The sequence below is a fragment of the Schistocerca nitens genome, chromosome 6, assembly GCF_023898315.1.
Source record: "Schistocerca nitens isolate TAMUIC-IGC-003100 chromosome 6, iqSchNite1.1, whole genome shotgun sequence".
NCBI classification, from domain to species: Eukaryota; Metazoa; Arthropoda; class Insecta; order Orthoptera; family Acrididae; genus Schistocerca; species Schistocerca nitens.
In genome coordinates, this window is record NC_064619.1 from 571,136,930 (window position 1) to 571,161,014 (window position 24,085).

The window sequence follows — 24,085 nt, forward strand, 5'->3', positions numbered from 1 at the left end:
AGAACTGTACACGACGTTCAAAGTCGTCACCATGCAATTCCTGATGCATAGAAATACGGTAAGGGTGCAATCGGTGCTGATGTAGCATTCTCAACACCGACGTTTTTGTATTCTCGCGCAGTTTGTCTGCTACTAATGTGCGGATTAGCCGCGACAGCAGCTAAAACACCTACTTAGGCATCATCATTTGTTTCCTTAAATAACGTGACTATCCGGCGAACGGTCCGGACACTTGGATGATGTCGTCCAGGATACAGAGCAGCATACATAGCACGCGCCCGTTGGGCAATTTGATCACAATAGCCATACATCAACACGATATCGACCTTTTCCGCAATTGGTAAACTGTCCATTTTAACACGGGTAATGTATCACGAAGCAAATACCGTGCGCACTGGTGGAATGTTACGTGATAGCACGTACTTACACGTTTGTGACTATTACAGCGCCATCTATCACAAAGCGAAAAAGGTGGTCCAACTGAAACATTAATATTTCTTTACGTACTACACAAAATGGCTCTGAGCACTATGGGACTCAACTGCCCGAGGCAGGATTCGAACCTGCGACCGTAGCAGTCGCACGGTTCCGGACTGCGCGCCTAGAACCGCGAGACCACCGCGGCCGCCTCGTACTACACGAATATCTAATAAAAAATGGGTGTTCCTATTTAAGAAAAACGCAGTTGATATCCGTTTGACATGGCAGCGCCATTTAGCGGTCCGACCATAGCGCAATCTGGTTTCCCCCTTCAAGACAGACAAGTTTCGTCCTTTGTAGTTTTTTCGTTTGATGCTTATTTCGTGAGATATTTGGCCCGGTCACTATCAATGGACCACCCTGTACAGGAAGAAAAACGGCGTAAGATCGAGTGGTGGCTTGAAAGAGACCGATGCAAGAAGGTGAATACGGTTATGGCGGGGCAATGGAAGCGATCATTGTTGGAATTCGTACTGAACACGCGTAACGAAACATGGAACGTAAGAAGTAACGTGACGATTTTCCTTTGGATTGCCGTTTCATCACGTGTTCCAAATGCAATATGGCCGACTTCCGCTGATAATCTCGAGATCTTGTGACAGGACGTTTGTTATCGGAACGACCTCAGCGGATGTCAGCGCTTAAAGATAACGACTGATAACTGGATATTACACCACTGTTGGTACCGAGATACACAGTTTATATGCAGGGAGCAGGCACACTGGGAGTACCAACAGACGTTAGGAGCCACACAGGTGAGTACTAACCAATAGCGTATTGGAAAGATTACGGTAGCAGCATATGTAGTGACGCGCATCAGCTACTCTGCTTTGCAGTGCGGAGAAATTTACTCAGTCTATGCAAATGAATACGTAGACATGGTTTTCAACTACTCTCTTTCCCGGTATGGGAAAACTTAATACCCCTGAAAGCCATTTTTTTTTTTTTTTTTTTACTTTATTGAGTTTCGATTCCCCCCGAAAACTATGGCGCAAAGCAGTCATGTAAGTTTATTATCCGCCCAGACCAAATAACGAGAACGATGACGAACAAAATGAAGACAAGACAACGGGCACCTGCGTTCGATTCCCGGCCGGGTCGGAAATTTTCATTGCTTGGGGACTGAGTGTCTTGTGTTGTTCTAATCATTTCACCTCACTTTCATTAACGTGAAAGTCGCCGAAGTGGCGTTAAATAGAAAGACTTGGAGCTGGCGACCGAACAACCCCACCTCCCGGACAGTAACGCAATACGAGCATTTAACTTTCATCGAAAGAGATCATATGGGATATGACGCGAAATTTGTGACTGGAATGAGGATTTCTTGGTAAAGAGCACGCAGCAAGTTATTCTTCGACGGGAAAGTCATCGACAAGTGTATATAATTAATATGACCCTGGTAAGTGTGTTGAGATTTTTGCCATTCGTGTTATACACTACTTGGCCATTAAAATTGCTTCACCAAGAAGAAATGCAGATGATAAACGGGTATTCATTGGACGCTTCCAATGTGCGTTCACCGCGATGTCGCCAAACACGGACGCGACCATCATGATGCTGTAAACAGTACCTGGATTCATCTGAAAAAGTGACGTTCTGCCATTCGTGCACCCAGGTTCGTAGTTGAGTACACCATCGCAGGCGCTCCTGTCTGTGATGCAGCGTCAAGGGTAACCGCAGCCATGGTCTCCCAGCTGATAGTCTATGCTGCTGCAAACGTCGTCGAACTGTTCGTGCAGATGGTTGTTCTCTTGCAATCGTCCCCATCTGTTGACTCAGGGATCGAGACGTGGCTGCACGATCCGTTACAGCCATGCGGATAAGATGCCTGTCATCTCGACTGCTAGTGATACGAGGCCGTTGGGATCCAGCACGGCGTTCCATATTACCCTCCTGAACCCACCGATTCCATATGCTGCTAACAGTCATTGGATCTCGACCAACGCGAGCAGCATTGTCGCGATACGATAAACCGCAATCGCGATAGGCTAGAATCTGACCTTTATCAAAGTTCGAAACGTGATGGTACGCATTTCTCCTCCTTACACGAGGCATCACAACAACGCTTCACCGGGCAACGCCGGTCAACTGCTGTTTGTGTATGATAAATCGGTTGGAAACTTTCCTCATGTCAGCACGTTGTAGGTGTCGCAACCGGCGCCAACCTTTTGTGAATGCTCTGAAAAGCTAATCATTTGCATATCACAGCATCTTCTTCCTGTCATCTTCGTGGTGTAGTAATTTTAATGGCCAGTAGTGTATGTTAATGACCTCGCAGACAATGTTAGTAATAACCTCAGACATTTTGCAGATGGTGCAGTTATCTGTAATGAAGTACTGCCTTAAAAAGCTGCACAAGCATTCAGTCGGATTTTGATAAGATTTCATAGTGGTGCAACGACTGAGAATGCCTCGTTAGTACGAAACCCAGTTTGTTGTTTTCTTGCATGATATCTTGCGTACCATGTATGAAGAGCAACAGGTAGATTCCATATTCCTAGATTTCCGGAATGCGTTCGACATAGTGCCCCGCTGCAGACCGTTAACGAAGGTCCGAGCATGAGGAATATGTTCCTAGATACGTGAGGGGTTTGAAGACTTCTTAAGTAATAGAACCTAACACGTAATCGTCGATGGCAAATCTTCATCAGGGACAAAGGTGCCGTCAAGAGTGCCCCAGGGAAGTATGATTTGACCGCACATGTTCTCTATATGCATAAACGACCTGACTACGACTGTTTGCTGACGACGTTGTAGTGTACGGGAGAGAGTTATCGTGGAGGGGCTGTAGGAGATACAGGACGACTTGGACGGGACTACTATTCGATGTGAGGAGTGGCAGCTTGCTCTAGATGTAGAAAAACGTAATTCAATGCAGATGAGTAGGAAAAACAAAGCTGTAATGGTTCAAATGGCTCTCAGCACTATGGGACTTAACTGAGGTCATCAGTCCCCTAGAACTTAGAACTACTTAAACCTAACTAACCTAAGGACATCACACACATCACACAAAGCTGTAATGTTCGAATTCAGTTTTTGTGGTGTGCTGCTTAACGTCGCTCAAATATCAAGGCCTAACGTTGAAAAGCGGTATCAAGTGGAAGAAGCACGTGAGATCGGTAGTAGGGAGGGCAAATGGTCGACTTCGATTTATTTGGAGAACTCTAGGGAAGTGTAGCTCATCTGTTAAGGAGCTCGCGTATAGAACACTACTGTGACCTATTCTTGAGAACTGCTCGAGAGTTTGCGATCCCCACCCGGTCGAAGAAAGGAACACATCGAAGGTGCTAGATTTTTTAACGATAAGTTCGAACAACACAGACGTATTACGGAGATGGTTCGGGAAATCAAATGGGAATCCCTGGAGGGATAGCGACGTTCTTGTCGCGAAACAGTATTGAGAAAATTTAGAGAAACGCCATTTGCGGTTGACTGCAGGACGTTTCTACTAACACCAACGTAAATTTCACTTAAGGATCACGAAGAAAAGATGAGAAAAATTAGGGCACGTAGAAGGCGTACAGATAGTCGTTTTCCCTCGCACTATTTGCGAGTGAAATAGGAAAGGGGATGAGTAGTTGTCGTACGAGGTACCTTCCACCATGCACCGTATTATGATCTAATTACAAGGGTCAAACAGCCACTGGAACAATTATTCTCCGCGTGTTCCAATATGAATGGAACGGGGAAAGGTTTAATTGCCGATACACTGGGAAGTACACTCTGCCATGCACTTCGCAATGGTTTGCAGTATATGGATGTAGATGTAGATACCTCTAGGAGTACGTGAACTGTAACTAGACGTCACGGTTTCAGCTGCGGGAATGTTAAACTGTTGGTATATGCTAGGATAGACAGAAAACATATACCGTTCATAAGGGAACGGACTATAGACGAAGCCGTAATTACAAACGTGTTGAATATAAAACAAAAGAATGATAAATAGAGCTGGGCAATCTTATGATGGGTTACAAGAGATGAGAAAATGAGACGTCACCTCAATGGCAGTTGGGTGGGTGACACAAGAAAACACGTGGGTACAAAGTCGATACGTATAGTTGAAGACAGTAGTGCATCGAGAATTCTATAGGAGTCCAGTTTCCTGTAGTCTACATCAAATTACTGATGATGATAATGACGATGCCGTCGTTAATTAAAGAGGTCTAACATTGTTATATTAGGTGTCTCGAACTTGGTCTGAGGCCACTAAAAGAATGCAACAGTAAATTACACTGAAGAGTCAAAGAAACTGATACATCTGCCTATATCGTCTTGGGCCCCCGCGAGCGTAATGAAATGCTGCAACACGACGTTGCATGGACTCGACTAATGTCTGAAGCAGTGATGGAGGGAATTGACACCATGAATCCTGCACGACTGTCCATAAATCCGTAAGAGTACGAGGGGGCCTCCCAGATATGCTCAATAATGTTCATGTCTGGGGGATGTGGTGGCGATTGTAAGTGCTTAATCTCAGTAGAGTGTTCCTGGAGCCACTCTGTAGCAATTCTGGACGTGTGGGTTGTCACATTGTCCCGCTGATTTGCCCAATGCACAATTGACATGAGTGGATGCAGGTGATCAGACGGGATGTTTAAGTACGTGTCACCTGTCAGAGTTGTATCTAGACGTATCAGGGGTCCCATATCACTCCAACTGCACACGCCCTACACCATTACAGTCTCCTGCTAACATGCAGGGTCCATGGATGCACGAGGCTGTCTCCATAACCGTCACGTCCATCCGCTCAATGTGATTTTTAACGGATTCCTGACATTCAAGGTACACTCTTGAAATGGTCTTAGGGGAAAATCCCCACTTCATCGCTTCCTCGGAGAGGCTGTGTTCCATCGCTCATGTGCCGACTGTAACACCACATCCTAACTCACTTAAACCTTGATAACCTGCCGTTGTAGCAGCAGTAACCGATCTAACAACTGCACCAGACACTTGTCTTATATAGGCGTTGCTGACCGAAAGATACCTCTGTATTTGAATATACGCATGCCTATACCAGTTTATTTGGCGCTTCAATGTATTTGACACGTGTGGTAAATCAACGAAACAGTGGAAAATTTTGTTACACTGCTACTGTTGGTACGCGTGTTACTTCGATTTGTTTAAACGTTAAAATAAATAGACCGCGTAGTTCTCTGTTGGCAGCGGTCACACGTTTCATAGAAATAGACAAAATGTAATACAATGTACTTGTTGTGTTGTGGTCTTCAGTCCTGAGACTGGTTTGATGCAGCTCTCCATGCTACTCTATCCTGTGCAAGCTTCTTCATCTCCCAGTACCTACTGCAACCTACATCCTTCTGAATCTGCTTAGTGTATTGATCTCTTGGTCTCCCTCTACGATTTTTACCCTCCACGCTGCCCTCCAATGCTAAATTTGTGATTCCTTGATGCCTCAAAACATGTCCTACCAACCGATCCCTTCTTTTAGTCAAGTTGTGCCACAAACTTCTCTTCTCCCCAATCCTATTCAATACCTCCTCATTAGTTACGTGATCTACCCACCTTATCTTCAGCATTCTTCTGTAGCACCACATTTCGAAAGCTTCTATTCTCTTCTTGTCCAAACTAGTTATCGTCCATGTCTCACTTCCATACATGGCTACACTCCATACAAATACTTTCAGAAACGACTTCCTGACACCTAAATCTATACTCGATGTTAACAAATTTCTCTTCTTGAGAAACGCTTTCCTTGCCATTGCCAGCCTACATTTTATATCCTCTCTACTTCGACCATCATCGGTTATTTTACACCCTAAATAGCAAAACTCCTTTACTACTTTAAGTGTCTCATTTCCTAATCTAATTCCCTCAGCATCACCCGATTTAATTTGACTACATTCCATTATCCTCGTTTTGCTTTTGTTGATGTTCATCTTATATCCTCCTTTCAAGACATTGTCCATTCCGTTCAACTGCTCTTCCAAGTCCTTTGCTGTCTCTGACAGAATTACAATGTCATCGGCGAACCTCAAAGTTTTTACTTCTTCTCCATGAATTTTAATACCTACTCCGAACTTTTCTTTTGTTTCCTTTACTGCTTGCTCAATATACAGATTGAATAACATCGGGGAGAGGCTACAACCCTGTCTCACTCCTTTCCCAACCACTGCTTCCCTTTCATGCCCCTCGACTCTTATAACTGCCATCTGGTTTCTGTACAAATTGTAAATAGCCTTTCGCTCCCTGTATTTTACCCCTGCCACCTTCAGAATTTGAAAGAGAGTATTCCAGTCAACATTGTCAAAAGCTTTCTCTAAGTCTACAAATGCTAGAAACGTAGGTTTGCCTTTTCTTAATCTTTCTTCCAAGATAAGTCGTAAGGTCAGTATTGCCTCACGTGTTCCAACATTTCTACGGAATCCAAACTGATCTTCCCCGAGGTCGGCTTCTACCAGTTTTTCCATTCGTCTGTAAAGAATTCGCGTAAGTATTTTGCAGCTGTGACTTATTAAACTGATAGTTCGGTAATTTTCACATCTGTCAACACCTGCTTTCTTTGGGATTGGAATTATTATATTCTTCTTGAAGTCTGAGGGTATTTCACCTGTCTCATACATCGTGCTCACTAGATGGTAGAGTTTTGTCATGACTGGCTCTCCCGAGGCCATCAGTAGTTCTAGTGGAATGTTGTCTACTCCCGGGGCCTTGTTTCGACTCAGGTCTTTCAGTGCTCTGTCAAACTCTTCACGCAGTATCTTATCTCCCATTTCGTCTTCATCTACATCCTCTTCCATTTCCATAATATTGTCCTCGAGTACATCTCCCTTGTATAAACCCTCTATATACTCCTTCCACCTTTCTGCCTTCCCTTCTTTGCTTAGAACTGGGTTTCCATCTGAGCTCTTGATATTCATACAAGTGGTTCTCTTTTCTCCAAAGGTCTCTTTAATTTTCCTGTAGGCAGTATCTATCTTACCCCTAGTGAGACAAGCCTCTACATCCTTACATTTGTCCTCTAGCCATCCCTGCTTAGCCATTTTGCACTTCCTGTCGATTTCATTTTTGAGACGTTTGTATTCCTTTTTGCCTGCTTCATTTACTGCATTTTTATATTTTCTCCTTTCATCAATTAAATTCAATATTTCTTCTGTTACCCAAGGATTTCTATTAGTCCTCGTCTTTTTACCTACTTGATCGTCTGCTGCCTTCACCACTTCATCCCTCAGAGCTACCCATTCTTCTTCTACTGTATTTCTTTCCCCCATTCCTGTCAATTGTCCCCTTATGCTCTCCCTGAAACTCTCTACAACCTCTGGTTCTTTCAGTTTATCCAGGTCCCATCTCCTTAAATTCCCACCTTTTTGCAGTTTCTTCAGTTTCAATCTGCAGTTCATTGCCAATAGATTGTGGTCAGAATCCACATCTGCCCCAGGAAATGTCTTACAATTTAAAACCTGGTTCCTAAATCTCTGTCTTACCATTATATAATCTATCTGAAACCTGTCAGTATCTCCTGGCTTCTTCCATGTATACAGCCTCCTTTCATGATTCTTGAACCAAGTGTTAGCTATGATTAAGTTATGCTCTGTGCAAAATTCTACAAGGCGGCTTCCTCTTTCATTCCTTCCCCCCAATCCATATTCACCTACTATGTTTCCTTCTCTCCCTTTTCCTACTGACGAATTCCAGTCACCCATGACTATTAAATTTTCGTCTCCCTTCACTACCTGAATAATTTCTTTTATCTCGTCATACATTTCATCTATTTCTTCATCATCTGCAGAGCTAGTTGGCATATAAACTTGTACTACTGTAGTAGGCATGGGCTTTGTGTCTATCTTGGCCACAATAATGCGTTCACTATGCTGTTTGTAGTAGCTAACCCGCACTCCTATTTTTTTATTCATTATTAAACCTACTCCTGCATTACCCCTATTTGATTTTGTATTTATAACCCTGTAATCACCTGACCAAAAGTCTTGTTCCTCCTGCCACCGAACTTCACTAATTCCCACTATATCTAACTTTAACCTATCCATTTCCCTTTTCAAATTTTCTAACCTACCTGCCCGATTAAGTGATCTGACATTCCACGCTCCGATCCGTAGAACGCCAGTTTTCTTTCTCCTGATAACGACGTCCTCTTGAGTAGTCCCCGCCCGGAGATCCGAATGGGGGACTATTTTACCTCCGGAATATTTTACCCAAGAGGACACCATCATCATTTAATCATACAGTAGAGCTGCATGTCCTCGGGAAAAATTACGGCTGTAGTTTCCCCTTGCTTTCAGCCGTTCGCAGTACCAGCACAGCAAGGCCGTTTTGGTTAATGTTACAAGGCCAGATCAGTCAATCATCCAGACTGTTGCCCCTGCAACTACTGAAAAGGCTGCTGCCCCTCTTCAGGAACCACATGTTTGTCTGGCCTCTCAACAGATACCCCTCCGTTGTGGTTGCACCTACGGTACGGCCATCTGTATCGCTGAGGCACGCAAGCCTCCCCACCAACGGCAAGGTCCATGGTTCATGGGGGGACAATGTACTTATAAAACATTTTTATTTAAAGGCATGGATGGTAACATCATACAATCTGAGTTGGAAAAAGGGGTGAGGGGACGGGGATTCCACAACAGCACCCAAGGCCGTTTATTGCTAAGACTTTAATCGTAGCCTATAACCACTACTATCGGCGCGATCGAGAATCCCTCTGTGGAAATTGTTCACACAGTTGATGGTATCGTCATAGAAAACCATCGCACTGAGGTTCTTGAGATCGTTCCCATCTTATCTGAATGTGAGCCCAATATTCCAATTGAAATTGTGCGTACTATGAAGCAGTTAGCACGCAGTGTCACGTATATCTTGATTGCGGAACTGCGACTGGAAACGTTGAAGCACAATCATGCAGGCTCCTGACGTCATGATGTGATGGTAGCCAAAAGTAGACCCCCAAATTACCATTAACGTTAAAATTGTGTGCTAAGGTGATTATGCACCGCCCAGTACGAGAATCCTTTTGTCGGTAGAAAAAGTGCCAATACCGTAGACATTACGTTGACAAAAGTGCACCATCTATACTTCTAAATACACTCCTGGAAACTGAAATAAGAACACCGTGAATTCATTGTCCTAGGAAGGGGAAACTTTATTGACACATTCCTGGGGTCAGATACATCACACGATCACACTGACAGAACCACAGGCACATAGACACAGACAACAAAGCATGCACAATGTCGGCACTAGTACAGTGTATATCCACCTTTCGCAGCAATGCAGGCTGCTATTCTCCCATGGAGACGATCGTAGAGATGCTGGATGTAGTCCTGTGGAACGGCTTGCCATGCCATTTCCACCTGGCGCCTCAGTTGGACCAGCGTTCGTGCTGGACGTGCAGACCGCGTGAGACGACGCTTCATCCAGTCCCAAACATGCTCAATGGGGGACAGATCCGGAGATCTTGCTGGCCAGGGTAGTTGACTTACACCTTCTAGAGCACATTGGGTGGCACGGGATACATGCGGACGTGCATTGTCCTGTTGGAACAGCAAGTTCCCTTGCCGGTCTAGGAATGGTAGAACGATGGGTTCGATGACGGTTTGGATGTACCGTGCACTATTCAGTGTCCCCTCGACGATCACCAGTGGTGTACGGCCAGTGTAGGAGATCGCTCCCCACACCATGATGCCGGGTGTTGGCCCTGTGTGCCTCGGTCGTATGCAGTCCTGATTGTGGCGCTCACCTGCACGGCGCCAAACACGCATACGACCATCATTGGCACCAAGGCAGAAGCGACTCTCATCGTTGAAGACGACACGTCTCCATTCGTCCCTCCATTCACGCCTGTCGCGACACCATTGGAGGCGGGCTGCACGATGTTGGGGCGTGAGCGGAAGACGGCCTAACGGTGTGCGGGACCGTAGCCCAGCTTCATGGAGACGGTTGCGAATGGTCCTCGCCGATACCCCAGGAGCAACAGTGTCCCTAATTTGCTGGGAAGTGGCGGTGCGGTCCCCTACGGCACTGCGTAGGATCCTACGGTCTTGGCGTGCATCCGTGCGTCGCTGCGGTCCGGTCCCAGGTCGACGGGCACGTGCACCTTCCGCCGACCACTGGCGACAACATCGATGTACTGTGGAGACCTCACGCCCCACGTGTTGAGCAATTCGGCGGTACGTCCACCCGGCCTCCCGCATGCCCATTATACGCCCTCGCTCAAAGTCCGTCAACTGCACATACGGTTCACGTCCACGCTGTCGCGGCATGCTATCAGTGTTAAAGACTGCGATGGAGCTCCGTATGCCACGGCAAACTGGCTGACACTGACGGCGGCGGTGCACAAATGCTGCGCAGCTAGCGCCATTCGACGGCCAACACCGCGGTTCCTGGTGTGTCCGCTGTGCCGTGCGTGTGATCATTGCTTGTACAGCCCTCTCGCAGTGTCCGGAGCAAGTATGGTGGGTCTGACACACCGGTGTCAATGTGTTCTTTTTTCCATTTCCAGGAGTGTAGTTCTACCGTGTTCACTCTCTTGCACCAGATTTTGTCCCGAGTGTCTTACAGGTTTCCTGACCTCGCACAATTACTCGGAGTGAATATACTATCGTCAAATGAATAGGCTATTCGTGCTATAAATGAATATTATTTAGAATTGTCAGAATTGTGTAACTTCCCAATAGTGCCATTAACTATTCAGTGACTAGATGTTTTGCTGTATCCAAGAGAATAATGGATATGTATCAACACCATGTTGTGCAAAAGAAATTACCTAAGCAAAATGGGAATAAACAGAAAATTTACTTATCTTTTGTAGTTATCCAGTGCGATCACCACTGTTTAAGTACTATGATAATTCGCCAGATCCTTGACAGTCATTTTTAATATTTATTCCCTGGTCATTGATATTTCAAAAAAGTATTTTTCTCCGGAAACATTTTTCGCTAGTGACTCCGTTTTATTTCGGAAAATTAAGCATCTGATTACATTCGCTCACCATGAGCTCAGTCTCTCGCCCTGAGCGTACTGACTAATTCACAAAAGCTGCATTTGCCGAAGTTGACAGGAAGTCAAAAATAATAGATACAATTTTCATCTACAAAATGATGTCCGCAGAACTTCAGTATAAGATATAAATATTTAAAAATATTTAACGTTACAAAACTAACTAGTTCATTCAATTTAGGCCTACGAGTTTTTGAATATAACGTAGAAAAATTAGAATCTGATTACAATAGGTATTATTTTAAAGTTTACTTGGATTGGCAGAACCACAGCCTTGTACGAAATGTGCGATACCCCACGTCTGGATAGTAACGTATGGACATACGAATATCTCTCCCACAAAATCCTGTACTTAATGGCCGGATAGCCCTGATAATATCATAATTCTATAAAACTGTTTTACTGAGAAAATAAAAAGATTCAAATTTCGACGAAACAAACTCAATGAGATCACTGACTGCGAATTAAATCGGAAGATAAATTTTGTTTTGTATTTATTACAAACGTGTCAATCTACCCTTGTATCTTGCCTGACACTCGGGATCTGGTATGAGTTAGAGAAGAGTTGGAATTTACCATTTCTTCGATATCTAATACACGGGAAAAAGAAGGTTAGTGTTTAAAGTCCTGTCGACAACTAGGTCATTACGGACGGAGAACAAGCACTGGTTAGGGAAGATTGAGGAAGGAAATCGTGCGTGCCGTTTCAAAGGAACTATCCCGCTGCGGAAAAATGGAACCTGGATCTTGTGGACCAAGTGTACTGAGCTAAACGAAGACTGTGGTGAATTTTAAATGTTGCATTTTGGGAAAAAAATTATTTGCTTCTTTTACGACACGTAAAGTTCTTAGTTTTAGCTGCCGGTGGGCACTGATTTAGGTCACTGGGGATGCAGAAGGCCCGGTTTCGCATCCCAGTCCGGCACAAGTTTTGAGCTTTCCTCATTGATTTAAATCAATGCCCATTGGCAGCTAATGTCATTAATTCCTTTGTGTCTTGATTCACAGTTGTTGCAGGTTGAAAATGGTGCCCGTTCTTTCCGACACTTCCGAAAGAACACACACTACATATATACTTGAATTTCTGTCCTCGTAACTGCTTCCTCTGTTTAATCATTGCGATGTTGATTTAGTCAAGAATTCATACCGTCTGTGTTCAGTTGCAATCGTCCCACGATGCCGCTCCTTCCAACTGACAGTAATAGCGATAATAGTAGTTGCGTTCGGCAGATTTCCCTCCTGCTCTTCTGCAACTTAGTTAATCCATGAAGGGGAAGACGTCTACAGCATGCTTGAACAGTGCTTAATAAGATAGCGCAAGTGTAAATAGCTTTTTCTGTCGAGATATCGCATAACGCTCGACAATGAAAATAGTGTAGTTTAGCAGACGTAATAGTAGATAACACAATTTGCAGAAATGCGCAGATACCATAACGTTCTGTAAAAACATTGAAATAATATAATGAACTTGCAAAGAAGCTTCGTAGCAACATGAGGTATGTACGGAATTGCATCCGATAAGCAGCAGCTGTGTCACTGAAACAATATCCCTTCGTTCTTCCAGAGGGATCAAGATGGGCATCTACTTCGACTCGTGGCTCACGGAGCTGCTGGTGGTGCTCTCACTGCCGATAATCTACATCTACCTCAAGTTCGTCTTCATCCACTACCGCTTCTGGAAGAGCAGGGGCGTACCTTACGACGAGCCGACCTTCCCATTCGGAAGTCTGCGTGACAGCTTCTTTGGCAAGCTCTCGATGGGCTTGACAATCGCCAAAGTGTACAGGAAACACAAAGGTAAGCTTTCTGCACCTGTAATTCGCTATTCATCCTCTCCTCGGAATTTTAAACTCTGAACCTCTCAGGCCTGTCATCATCTGCTATCTTCTCACTGCTTATATTCAAACGCTAATATTATTAGTAGGAGTAGCAGCTTTGTTACTGTATGCAACTTTGTTAGAATACGTAAAATGGTAAACAGTGCATCAAGTCAGTCAGGCACCATGTCTTAACCAGGGACCAAATGACTTTCTGCTGTTATGAAGTGAGCTTCATAAACAAAAATATAAAAGATATATTAACTGTTGTCATAATTACACCCGCAGTCTATCTGCTTTTTTATGCTTTTTTTTAGGAAATCATCAGTGTCTGATGAGCAAGGAAATGTATTGAGTAGGCACAGGGTGGGAAGACTTTTCAAAACCGTGGAGAAGTGTGAGCAGCTAGGGTGCTTAATTTTTTATTTTTTTTCCATCACGCTTCTGACTCGTTTGATGCTGTACGCCACGAATTTCTCCCTGTGCCAACCTCTTATCTCATAATAGCACTTACACTTAACGTACTCAATTGTTTGATGGATATACTCCAAATCCTATATTCCCATACAGTTTTTACCCTCGACAGCTCCCGCAAGTACCACGGACATACTCGTATGTCCTGCCATCCAGTCCCTTTTTGTTCCAAAAATTCCTCTCCTCGACCATTCTGAACAGAATCTCCGCATTTCGTATCCTATCAATCTACCTAATTTTCAACATTCTTCTGTTGCACCCCATTTCAAACTCTTCGATTCTCTTACTTTCCGGTTTCCTCACAGCCCATTATTCACGTCTATGTAATTCTGAAATCCAAACATACATTATCAAAAATTTCTTCCTCAAATTAAGTCCGATGTTTGATACAAGCAAACTTCTTTTGTACAGGGATGCCATCTATTCCTGTGCTAGTCTTTTACGTGCTCCTTCCTTTATCCATCATGTGTTATTTTGCTTCAAACGTAACAGGACTCCCTCCCTCACTTCGACTATTTCGTGATCCCCAACTTTGGTAAGTTGATCGTTAAGCTCAGTCCCACTATTCCTTGTTACTTTCATTTTGCGTCACTTTACTCTCAGTCCATATTCTGCACTCATTAGACCAGGGGTGTCCAACCCGCGGCCCGAGGGCCATATGCTGCCTAAGGCAAGTATCAATGCTGCCCAAGAGTGAGCATCCATCACAAGACTGGGGAAAAAAAATCCCATAAATTCTATTTAAGAATTTATGATAAATTGAATATTTTCAATCTGAAACTCTCGCCAAGCGCTGCTATTCTCTCATTGGTCCACCCCGGCTTTTTTTCTATTTTTCTTCAGCAGCAGTTATTTTCAGTGGTGTTGAGTACATTATGTGTGGCCCAAATATACTTCAAAATATACACCAGAGCTCGATGTTCTCTTCTACAGCATCGTTCATTAGGGTTCAATGAATTTTCCATTTCACTTATTTCTTGGTGCTGCGGTTATCGATTAAGTCTCTCAGGACTTGCTCTGACGTCACGACATCGGCTGCTGCGACCCACCGTCGCCCATAGCCCAACGAATACTTCAAACAGAAGTAGCACAATCCCAACCTGAAATGTTGTTGTTGTTGTGGTCTTCAGTCCTGAGCCTGGTTTGATGCAGCTCTCCATGCTACCCTATCCTGTGCAAGCTTCTTCATCTCCCAGTACTTACTGCAACCCACATCTGCTTAGTGTATTCATCTCTTGGTCTCCCTCTACGATTTTTACCCTCCACGCTGCCCTCCAATGCTAAATTTGTGATCCCTTGATGCCTCAGAACATGTCCTACTAACCGGTCCCTTCTTTTTGTCAAGTTGTGCCACATACTCCTCCCCAATTCTATTCAATACTTCATTATTAGTTATGTGATCTACCCATCTAATCTTCAGCATTCTTCTGTAGCACCACATTTCGAAAGCTTTTATTCTCTTCTTGTCCAAAGCATTTATCGTCCATGTTTCACTTCCATACATGGCTACACTTCATACAAATACTTTCAGAAACGACTTCCTGACACTTAAATCTATACTCGATGTTAACAAATTTCTCTTCTTCAGAAACGCTTTCCTTGCCATTGCCAGTCTACATTTTATATCTTCTCTACTCCGACCGTCATCAGTTATTTTGCTCCCCAAATAGCAAAACTCCTTTACTACCTTAAGTGCCTCATTTCCTAATCTAATTCCCTCAGCATCACCCGACTTAATTCGACTACATTCCATTATCTACGTTTTGCTTTTGTTGATGTTCATCTTATACCCTCCTTTCAAGACACTGTCCATTCCGTTCAACTGCTCTTCCAAGTCCTTTGCTGTCTCTGATAGAGTTACAATGTCATCGGCGAACCTCAAAGTTCTTATTTCTTCTCCATGGATTTTAATACCTACTCCGAATTTTTCTTTTGTTTCCTTCACTGCTTGCTCAATATACAGATTGAATAACATCGGGGAGAGGCCACAACCCTGTCTCACTCCCTTCCCAACCACAGCTTCCCTTTCATGCCCCTCGCCTCTTATAACTGCCATCTGGTTTCTGTACAAATTGTAAATAGCCTTTCGCTCCCTGTATTTTACCCCTGCCACCTTTAGAATTTGAAAGAGAGTATTGCAGTCAACATTGTCAAAAGCTTTCTCTAAGTCTACAAATGCTAGAAACGTAGGTTTGCCTTTCCTTAATCTTTCTTCTAAGATACGTCGTAAGGTCAGTATTGCCTCACGTGTTCCAATATTTCTACGGAATCCAAACTGATCTTCCCCGAGGTCGGCTTCTACTAGTTTTTCCATTCGTCTGTAAAGAATTCGCGTTAGTATTTTGCAGCTGTGACTTATTAAACTGATAGTTCGGTAATTTTCACATCTGTCAACACCTGCTTTCTTTGGGATTGTAATTATTAAATTCTTCTTGAAGTCTGAGGGTATTTCGCCTGTCTCATACATATTGCTCACCAGATGGTAGAGTTTTGTCAGGACTGGCTCTCCCAAGGCCATCAGTAGTTCTAACGGAATGTTGTCTACTCCCGGAGCCTTGTTGCGACTCAGGTCTTTCAGTGCTCTGTCAAACTCTTCACGCAGTATCGTATCTCCCATTTCATCTACATCCTCTTCCATTTCCATAATATTGTCCTCAAGTACATCGCCCTTGTATAGACCCTCTATATACTCCTTCCACCTTTCTGCTTTCCCTTCTTTGCTTAGAACTGGGTTTCCATCTGAGCTCTTGATATTCATACAAGTGGTTCTCTTTTCTCCAAAGGTCCCTTTAATTTTCCTGTAGGCAATATCTATCTTACCCCTAGTGGGATAAGCCTCTTCATCCTTACATTCGTCCTCTAGCTATCCCTGCTTAGCCATTTTGCACTTCCTATCGATCTCATTTTTGAGACGTCTGTATTGCTTTTTTCCTGCTTCATTTACTGCATTTTTATATTTTCTCCTTTCGTCAATTAAGTTCAATATTTCTTCTGTTACCCAAGGAGTTCTACTAGCCCTCGTCTTTTTACCTACTTGATCCTCTGCTGCCGTCACTACTTCATCCCACAGAGCTACCCATTCTTCTTCTACTGTATTTCTTTCCCCCATTCCTGTCAATTGGTCCCTTATGCTCTCCCTGAAACTCTCTACAACCTCTGGTTCTTTCAGTGTATCCAGGTCCCATCTCCTTACATTCCCACCTTTTTGCAGTTTCTTCAGTTTTAATCTACAGTTCATAACCAATAGATTGTGGCCAGAGTCCACATCTGCCCCTGGAAATGTCTTACAATTTAAAACCTGGTTCCTAAATCTCTGTCTTACCATTATATAATCTATCTGATACCTTCTAGTATCTCCAGGATTCTTCCATGTATACAACCTTCTTTCATGATTCTTGAACCAAGTCTTAGCTATGATTAAGTTATGCTCTGTGCAAAACTCTACCAGGCGGCTGCCTCTTTCATTTCTTAGCCCCAATCCATATTCACCTACTATGTTTCCTTCTCTCCCTTTTCCTACTCTCGAATTCCAGTCACCCATGACTATTAAATTTTCGTCTCCCTTCACTACCTGAATAATTTCTTTTATCTCATCATACATTTCTTCAATTTCTTCATAATCTGCAGAGAAAGTTGGCATATAAACTTGTACTACTGTAGTAGGTGTGGGCTTCGTGTCTATCTTGGCCACAATAATGCGTTCACTATGCTGTTTGTAGTAGCTTACCCGCACCCCTATTTTTTTTTTATTCATTATTAAACCTACTCCTGCATTACCCCTATTTGATTTTGTATTTATAACCCTGTAATCACCTGACCAAAAGTCTTGTTCCTCCTGCCACCGAACTTCACTAATTCCCACTATATCTAACTTTAACCTATCCATTTCCCTTTTCAAATTTTCTAACCTACCTGCCCGATTAAGTGATCTGACATTCCACGCTCCGATCCGTAGAACGCCAGTTTTCTTTCTCCTGATAACGACGTCCTCTTGAGTAGTCCCCGCCCGGAGATCCGAATGGGGGACTATTTTACCTCCGGAATATTTTACCCAAGAGGACACCATCATCATTTAATCATACAGTAGAGCTGCATGTCCTCGGGAAAAATTACGGCTGTAGTTTCCCCTTGCTTTCAGCCGTTCGCAGTACCAGCACAGTAAGGCCGTTTTGGTTAATGTTACAAGGCCAGATCAGTCAATCATCCAGACTGTTGCCCCTGCAACTACTGAAAAGGCTGCTGCCCCTCTTCAGGAACCACATGTTTGTCTGGCCTCTCAACAGATACCCCTCCGTCGTGGTTGCACCTAAGGTACGGCCATCTGTATCGCTGAGGCACGCAAGCCTCCCCACCAACGGCAAGGTCCATGGTTCATGGGGAAGGACCTGAGATGAATGTCTACAAAACATTTATGAAACACAAGTTCGCAAAATTACATCATATAACACGAAACAGAACAAGAATAACGGTATAACTCCACACGTTTATTCATTCAGATCGTCATAAAAGAAACAAAAATTTTAGTGTGATAAACTCGCGCTTACGTTATCCCAAAGCGGCAAATTCAAATTTCAATCTCTCTGGTTGTTATGGCATTTCGTACCATTTCATTTGAACACTCCTCATATAACCTTGTTTAGTGTATTTTTTGCGAGGTAGTGAGGTTTAGTCTCTTCTTGTTTTTAGCTCTCTACAGACGTCCTCTTCCATAATGGGATCAAATTCAGATAGCAATTATTTTTAAGAAATTACGGGTATTAGATTTGAACAACCTATCCCTTATACCTTGAAAAGCCAGACCAGTTTTACCAAGAAATTTAGGAATTGCTACGATTCTTAGAAGCTTCTCGTTCCCATGATTTGTTTCTGTGTTAATAATTCTTTGAACGGCTATGCCCGTACAATTTTAAAATTCACTACGGCTATGTCTGTAGTTTTACAAGCCTTCAATCTTCGGTTCATTCTTAGCTACGATTTTTGGGCCTGAATATGCTTTTTTGAAATTTCATTCTCTTTTTAAGTTCTGCCGAGGAACTTCCAAATTTTAACATCGTCCTTTGAAATAGAACTATCTACGCAGCCAAAATTTTTGCAACCCGAAACAGTAAACGTAGTTTTTTTTCAAAAAAGCATTAGACACTGTCATGAAACTTGCTCTCCATTGCTTAAAATTCGTTTACAATAATTTACTCTTAAATGTCCAGTATCACTGGTAGGAAACTGGTGATTATGCAATGGTTTAGCTGGACCTTGTCTCACTAAAATACTTACTTTGATGTCTCCTAAAATTCTTTATCACAGATGTGGAGCTGTACTCAAAGTTCGTAGAACGTTTTTTGTGGGTGCCAAGTTGGTGTCAATTTTTTGATGATTTCATCTGCTGATGAGAATCAGAGTGTAGTCAGTTCCAGTTGATTCAGAAGCATCGTAGTTTGGTTGTCATTGTCATCCGTTGATGATCCCGTATTTTCTTTTATGCCCATAATTGATGTTTTATATACGGTCTGTCTCCTCATGTGTTTTGGTATAACTTTGAATATAATTGTTGACGTATCAGTTTGCGTTTTGCCTTTCAGCTTCCTTTTCCAGCCTTCTTTGACTGCTAGACATTCTGGAAAAGCCATGCACGTAATTCAAATTCAGGAATGGAAACTATAAAAAATAAAAATTTATCCTTGTTCTAAACAAGCTAGAACCATGTTAGATTTTGTTAATCGGCATAAAAATATTTACGGCCTACACAAAATACTTTTCATATGCTGTTGACATTCGATAATCGATATGCGATAAACTAGTATATCCCAAACTAAAGAAAAGCTCTGTTATAGATGTACCTACTCAAAAAAAAAAACGGCAAAGGGCGATTAGGACTGTCGGCCTGAGGGTTCCGCACCGCGAATGGCGCACGGCTTCCACTCGCTTTGCCGCAAGCAAAATAACAATAAGCCACACAACTGCGACAATGCTTTCTCTCAGCGAGCTGAGAAACTTCGCCACAACAGGGAGCGGCGAAGATCAGATGGGCGCTTTCGATCGCGTAGCGGGAGACGTCATCGTAATAAAGAAAATTTAGATAACCAATGAGTCGGAAACCACTCGCATGACTACAGTTTACATTTTATGTTTGTATGCACTAATACTTTTCTGTTATTGGATCTTAAGACGTCGATATTTTTGTCACATAAAATGGTTCAAATGGCTCTGAGCAGCAATGTCGCGATACGATAAACCGCAATCGCGATAGGCTACAATCCGACCTTTATCAAAGTCGGAAACGTGATGGTACGCATTTCTCCTCCTTACACGAGTCATCACAACATTTCACCAGGCAACGCCGGTCAACTGCTGTTTGTGAATGAGAAATCGGTTGGGAACTTTCCTCATGTCAGCACGTTGTAGGTGTCGCCACCGGCGCCAACCTTGTGTGAATGCTCTGAAAAGCTAATCATTTGCATATCACAGCATCTTCTTCCTGTCGGTTAAATTTCGCGTCTGTAGCACATCATCTTCGTGCTGTAGCAATTTTAATGGCCAGTAGTGTATGTCCATTTGAAATAAGGTAGACTTTTTCATATTACTTTTTGGCATCTACATACTGTGAAACATTTGATCGATGTTATTCCTAAACTATTTTTTGTTTTCCATGGCAGATTCCCAATCTCTTTTCATTCTGATGTTCACGTTTAATATACGAAAACAAATCAAAGAGTAGTGTGCACTATTATCTTTCACTGTCAAACATTTAATAAAAAGCGGTCGAACTGTTGTATATGAGTGATGCGCTTCCCATCAAAATTTTGCTAGCTCCTCCCACAACATCGTTTTAGTAGAGCCGGCTCGAACGAAAAGAACCAAAAATTTGCCTTCATAACGTAAAAAAAAGGTATCCTACCTGGCGATAGAACTATTATGCGCGTCATCTGGCTGCACTGTCCCCATCTATCAGTTGCAAGGATCACAAGACTCCCACAGCACTTACTGAAAGCCATGGGTGTCTAACGGTAGAAACATAGGGATGTTGCAATATAAACCTCAACATTGTCGTGTGTGTTATTCGTTTGGTAGTGGTAGACAAGCGATGCAACCGTGCCAACCCCAAATACCGGTGTCTCACATTTTTTCTGTTCGATGAAGCTATGCCAGTACTCTCCAGTAACAACGAATAAATGACCTTTCGACCAGTACTCTAACATGATAAAGGAGCGGGCAAAACTCGTCCGGGGCGACAAAATTTAGGGGCGCCACTTTGGCTGTAAATGTGACAAAAATGCTGGCCTGCGTGGCCGTGCTGTTCTAGGCGCTTCAGTATGGAACCGCGTGACCGCTACGGTCGCAGGATCGAATCCTGCCTCGGGCAGGGATGTGTGTTATGTCCTTAGGTTAGTTAGGTTTAAGTAGTTCTAAGTTCTAGGGGACTGATGACCACCGATATTAAGTGCCATAGTGCCATAGTGGCCATAGTGGCGACATCGCGGTGAACGCACATTGGAAGCGTGTATTTGTCATCGTCATACTGGCGTATCACCCGGTGTGATGGTATGGGGTGCCACTGGTTACACGTCTCGGTCACCTCTTGATCGCATTGACGGCACTTTGAACAGTGGATGTTACATTTCAGATGTGTTACAACCCGTGGCTCTACATTCGATCCCTGCGAAACCCTACATTTCAGCAGGATAATGCACTACCGCATGTTTTAGGTCCTGTACGGACCTTTCTGGATACAGAAAATGTTCGACTGCTGCCCTGGCCAACACATTCTCCAGATATCTCACCAATTGAAAACGTCTAGTCAATGGTGGCCGAGCAACTGGATCGTCACAATACGCCAGTCAGTACTCTTGAACTGTGGTATCGTGTTGAAGCTGCATGGGCTGCTGTACCCGTACACGCCATCCAAGCTCTGTTTACTACGGCCAGAGATGGTTGTTCCGGGTACTGACTTTTCAGGATCTGTGCACCCAAATTGCGTGAAAATGTAATCACATGTCAGTTCTAGTATAATATATTTGTTCAATGAAAACCCGTTTATCATCTGCACGTCTTCTTGATGTAGCAATTTTAATGGTCAGTAGTGTATTATAGGATATGCTCTTTCCTTCGCCAAAGTTAACCGTAGTCCTCGCCAAATTACTAGGTGCGTTCAATAAGTAATCCAACACGTTTATTTTCTCAGCCAATTTCGGTTGAAAAAATGTGGTATTTATTTGGGGACAATGTGGATTATTCTTACTTCAGCCCGTAAAGTTTCACAAAGTTGCGATGGTTGGCGGCGCTATACGTAGTATTCGAAATGCTGTGTAACTGAGGTGCGTTCCAAGTAGAGAGCAGTCATTGAGTTTCTTTTCGCGGAAAACCAGAGTGTCGCAAATATTCGTAGGCCCTTGCAGAACATCTAGGGGGCCTGATAGTGAACAAAAGCATGGTGAGTCGTTGGGCGCGGCGTCTGTCATCGTCGCAACAAGGTTGCGCTAATCTGTTCGACCTCTCGCGTGCCGGCCGACCACAATCAGCTGTAACACCCTGCAATGCTGGAACGTGCAGACACTGTGATTCGAGGTGATCGACGATCACAATCAAGACACCTCGCTGCTCAGCTGTAGTTGGCGGTCGAGTTTGGGCTTGTTCTGCACACCTACGTCACTCACCCCCCGACAGCCAATGAGCATTCAATAGTGCTGTGAGCGGTCTGTTCTGAATACTGTAGCTAATGCGAGCTTTAAACGTGTTCGTATCGAGTTGTCTAGTGGATTTTTATTCCATTTGTTGCGAGTTGTCATTGCTGATGGTGGTGGTAAGTGATGCATTCCGCATAAGCAAGGGAGAGACATAATTTGCAGTATATACGCTTTCTTCGAGCGGAAAGCACGCGCACGCGCGTAGCGCAGCTGTCGCTTGGAATTGTCAACAATGTGCTTGGACATGCGCGAACCACCATCGTTGATAGTGCTGTCACACTTGTTCACCAGTTGGGTTACTCAAAGGTGAGTGTCCGCTGGGTTCGTCTCCAAGAGCAACGAAGGGCGACCCGTGCGGAACTGTTTGGGCGTTACGAGGCCGATCATGACAATTTTTTCTCGTACATCGTCACAGGCGATGAAAAATGGGTTCATCACTTGGAACCGAAAACAAAACGGCATGCAAGGGGTAGCATACTCTTCTCCTCCGAAGAAAAAGTTCAAAGCCGCACCTTCACCTGGTGAACTGTCCGCCCCCGGTAGCTGAGTGGTCAGCGCGACAGACTGTCAATCCTAAGGGCCCGGGTTCGACGATTTCCGGCTGGATCAGAGATTTTCTCCGCTCAGGAACTGGGTGATGTGTTGTCCCAATGATCATCATTTGATCCCCATCGACGCGCAAGTCGCCGAAGTGGCGTCAAATCGAAAGACTTGCACCAGGCGAGCAGTCTACCCACCGGGAGGCCCTCGTCACACGACATTATTACACCTGGTGAACTCGTGGGAATAGTCTTCTCGGACTTTGTAGGGTTATTCCGTTTGATGCCCTCCCTCACGATGAAACGATCAACTCTAATGTTTACTGTGCTACCCTCAGCTGGCCGTTGTGGTCGAGCGGTTCTAGGCGCTTCAGTCCAGAACCACGCTGCTGCTACGGTCGCAGGTTCGAATCCTGCCTCGGCCATGGATGTGTGTGATATCCTTAGGTTAGTTAGGTTTAAGTAGTTCTAAGTCTAGGGGACTGGTGACCTCAGATGTTAAGTCCCATAGGGCTCAGAGCCATTTGAACCATTTGTGCTACCCTCAGGAAATTTAAGAAACGAGTGCAGCGTGTTCGTCGCCACAAAAATGAAAAAGAACTTCTCCCTATCCATGGCAACCCGAGGCCTCATACAAGTCTGCACACCAGAGAGGAGCTCACAAAACTTCATTGCACTGTTCTTCCTCATCCACCCTGTAGCCTGGATCTCACACCTTCCGCCTTTCATCTGTTTGGCCCAATGAAGGATGCACTCTGCGGGGAGCAGTACGTGTATGATGGGAGGTTACTGATGTAGTAAGACGCTGGCTCCGACGTCGACTAATACATGCAGGCGTACGGCCCCTCCCAGTAACGTGGCGTAAGGCCATCGCATTGAAGGGAGGTTATGTTGAAAAATAGAGTTTTGCAGAGAAGACAATGGGGAATAATATAGTGTATTGGAATCCTGGATAAAACAAACTTGCTTTTAGAAAAAAAAGAATGTGTTGCATTAGTTACTGAACGCCCCTCATACTCAGAGGGTAGTGGTCACTGGTATGGTGCACCGATGACCGAGAGCCAGAACTCGTCGCTGTCTGTCAACTTCGTGGAAATCCAACTGGGTGGGGCTGGAGCTGGGGAGGGAGGTG

General features: G+C 44.0%; 1 protein-coding gene across 1 annotated transcript in view; it reads left to right on the forward strand.

Moving 5' to 3' along the window:
* The first annotated feature begins 1,176 nt into the window (after positions 1-1,176).
* LOC126262629 (cytochrome P450 6k1-like) overlaps positions 1,177-24,085 on the forward strand; it is a 60,639-nt gene continuing 37,730 nt past the window's right edge. The window contains exons 1-2 of the mRNA XM_049959386.1: positions 1,177-1,235; positions 13,010-13,242. Coding sequence (XP_049815343.1) covers positions 13,020-13,242 — 223 coding nt within the window. The 5' untranslated portion in view covers positions 1,177-1,235; positions 13,010-13,019. The remainder of the gene's footprint in view (positions 1,236-13,009; positions 13,243-24,085) is intronic.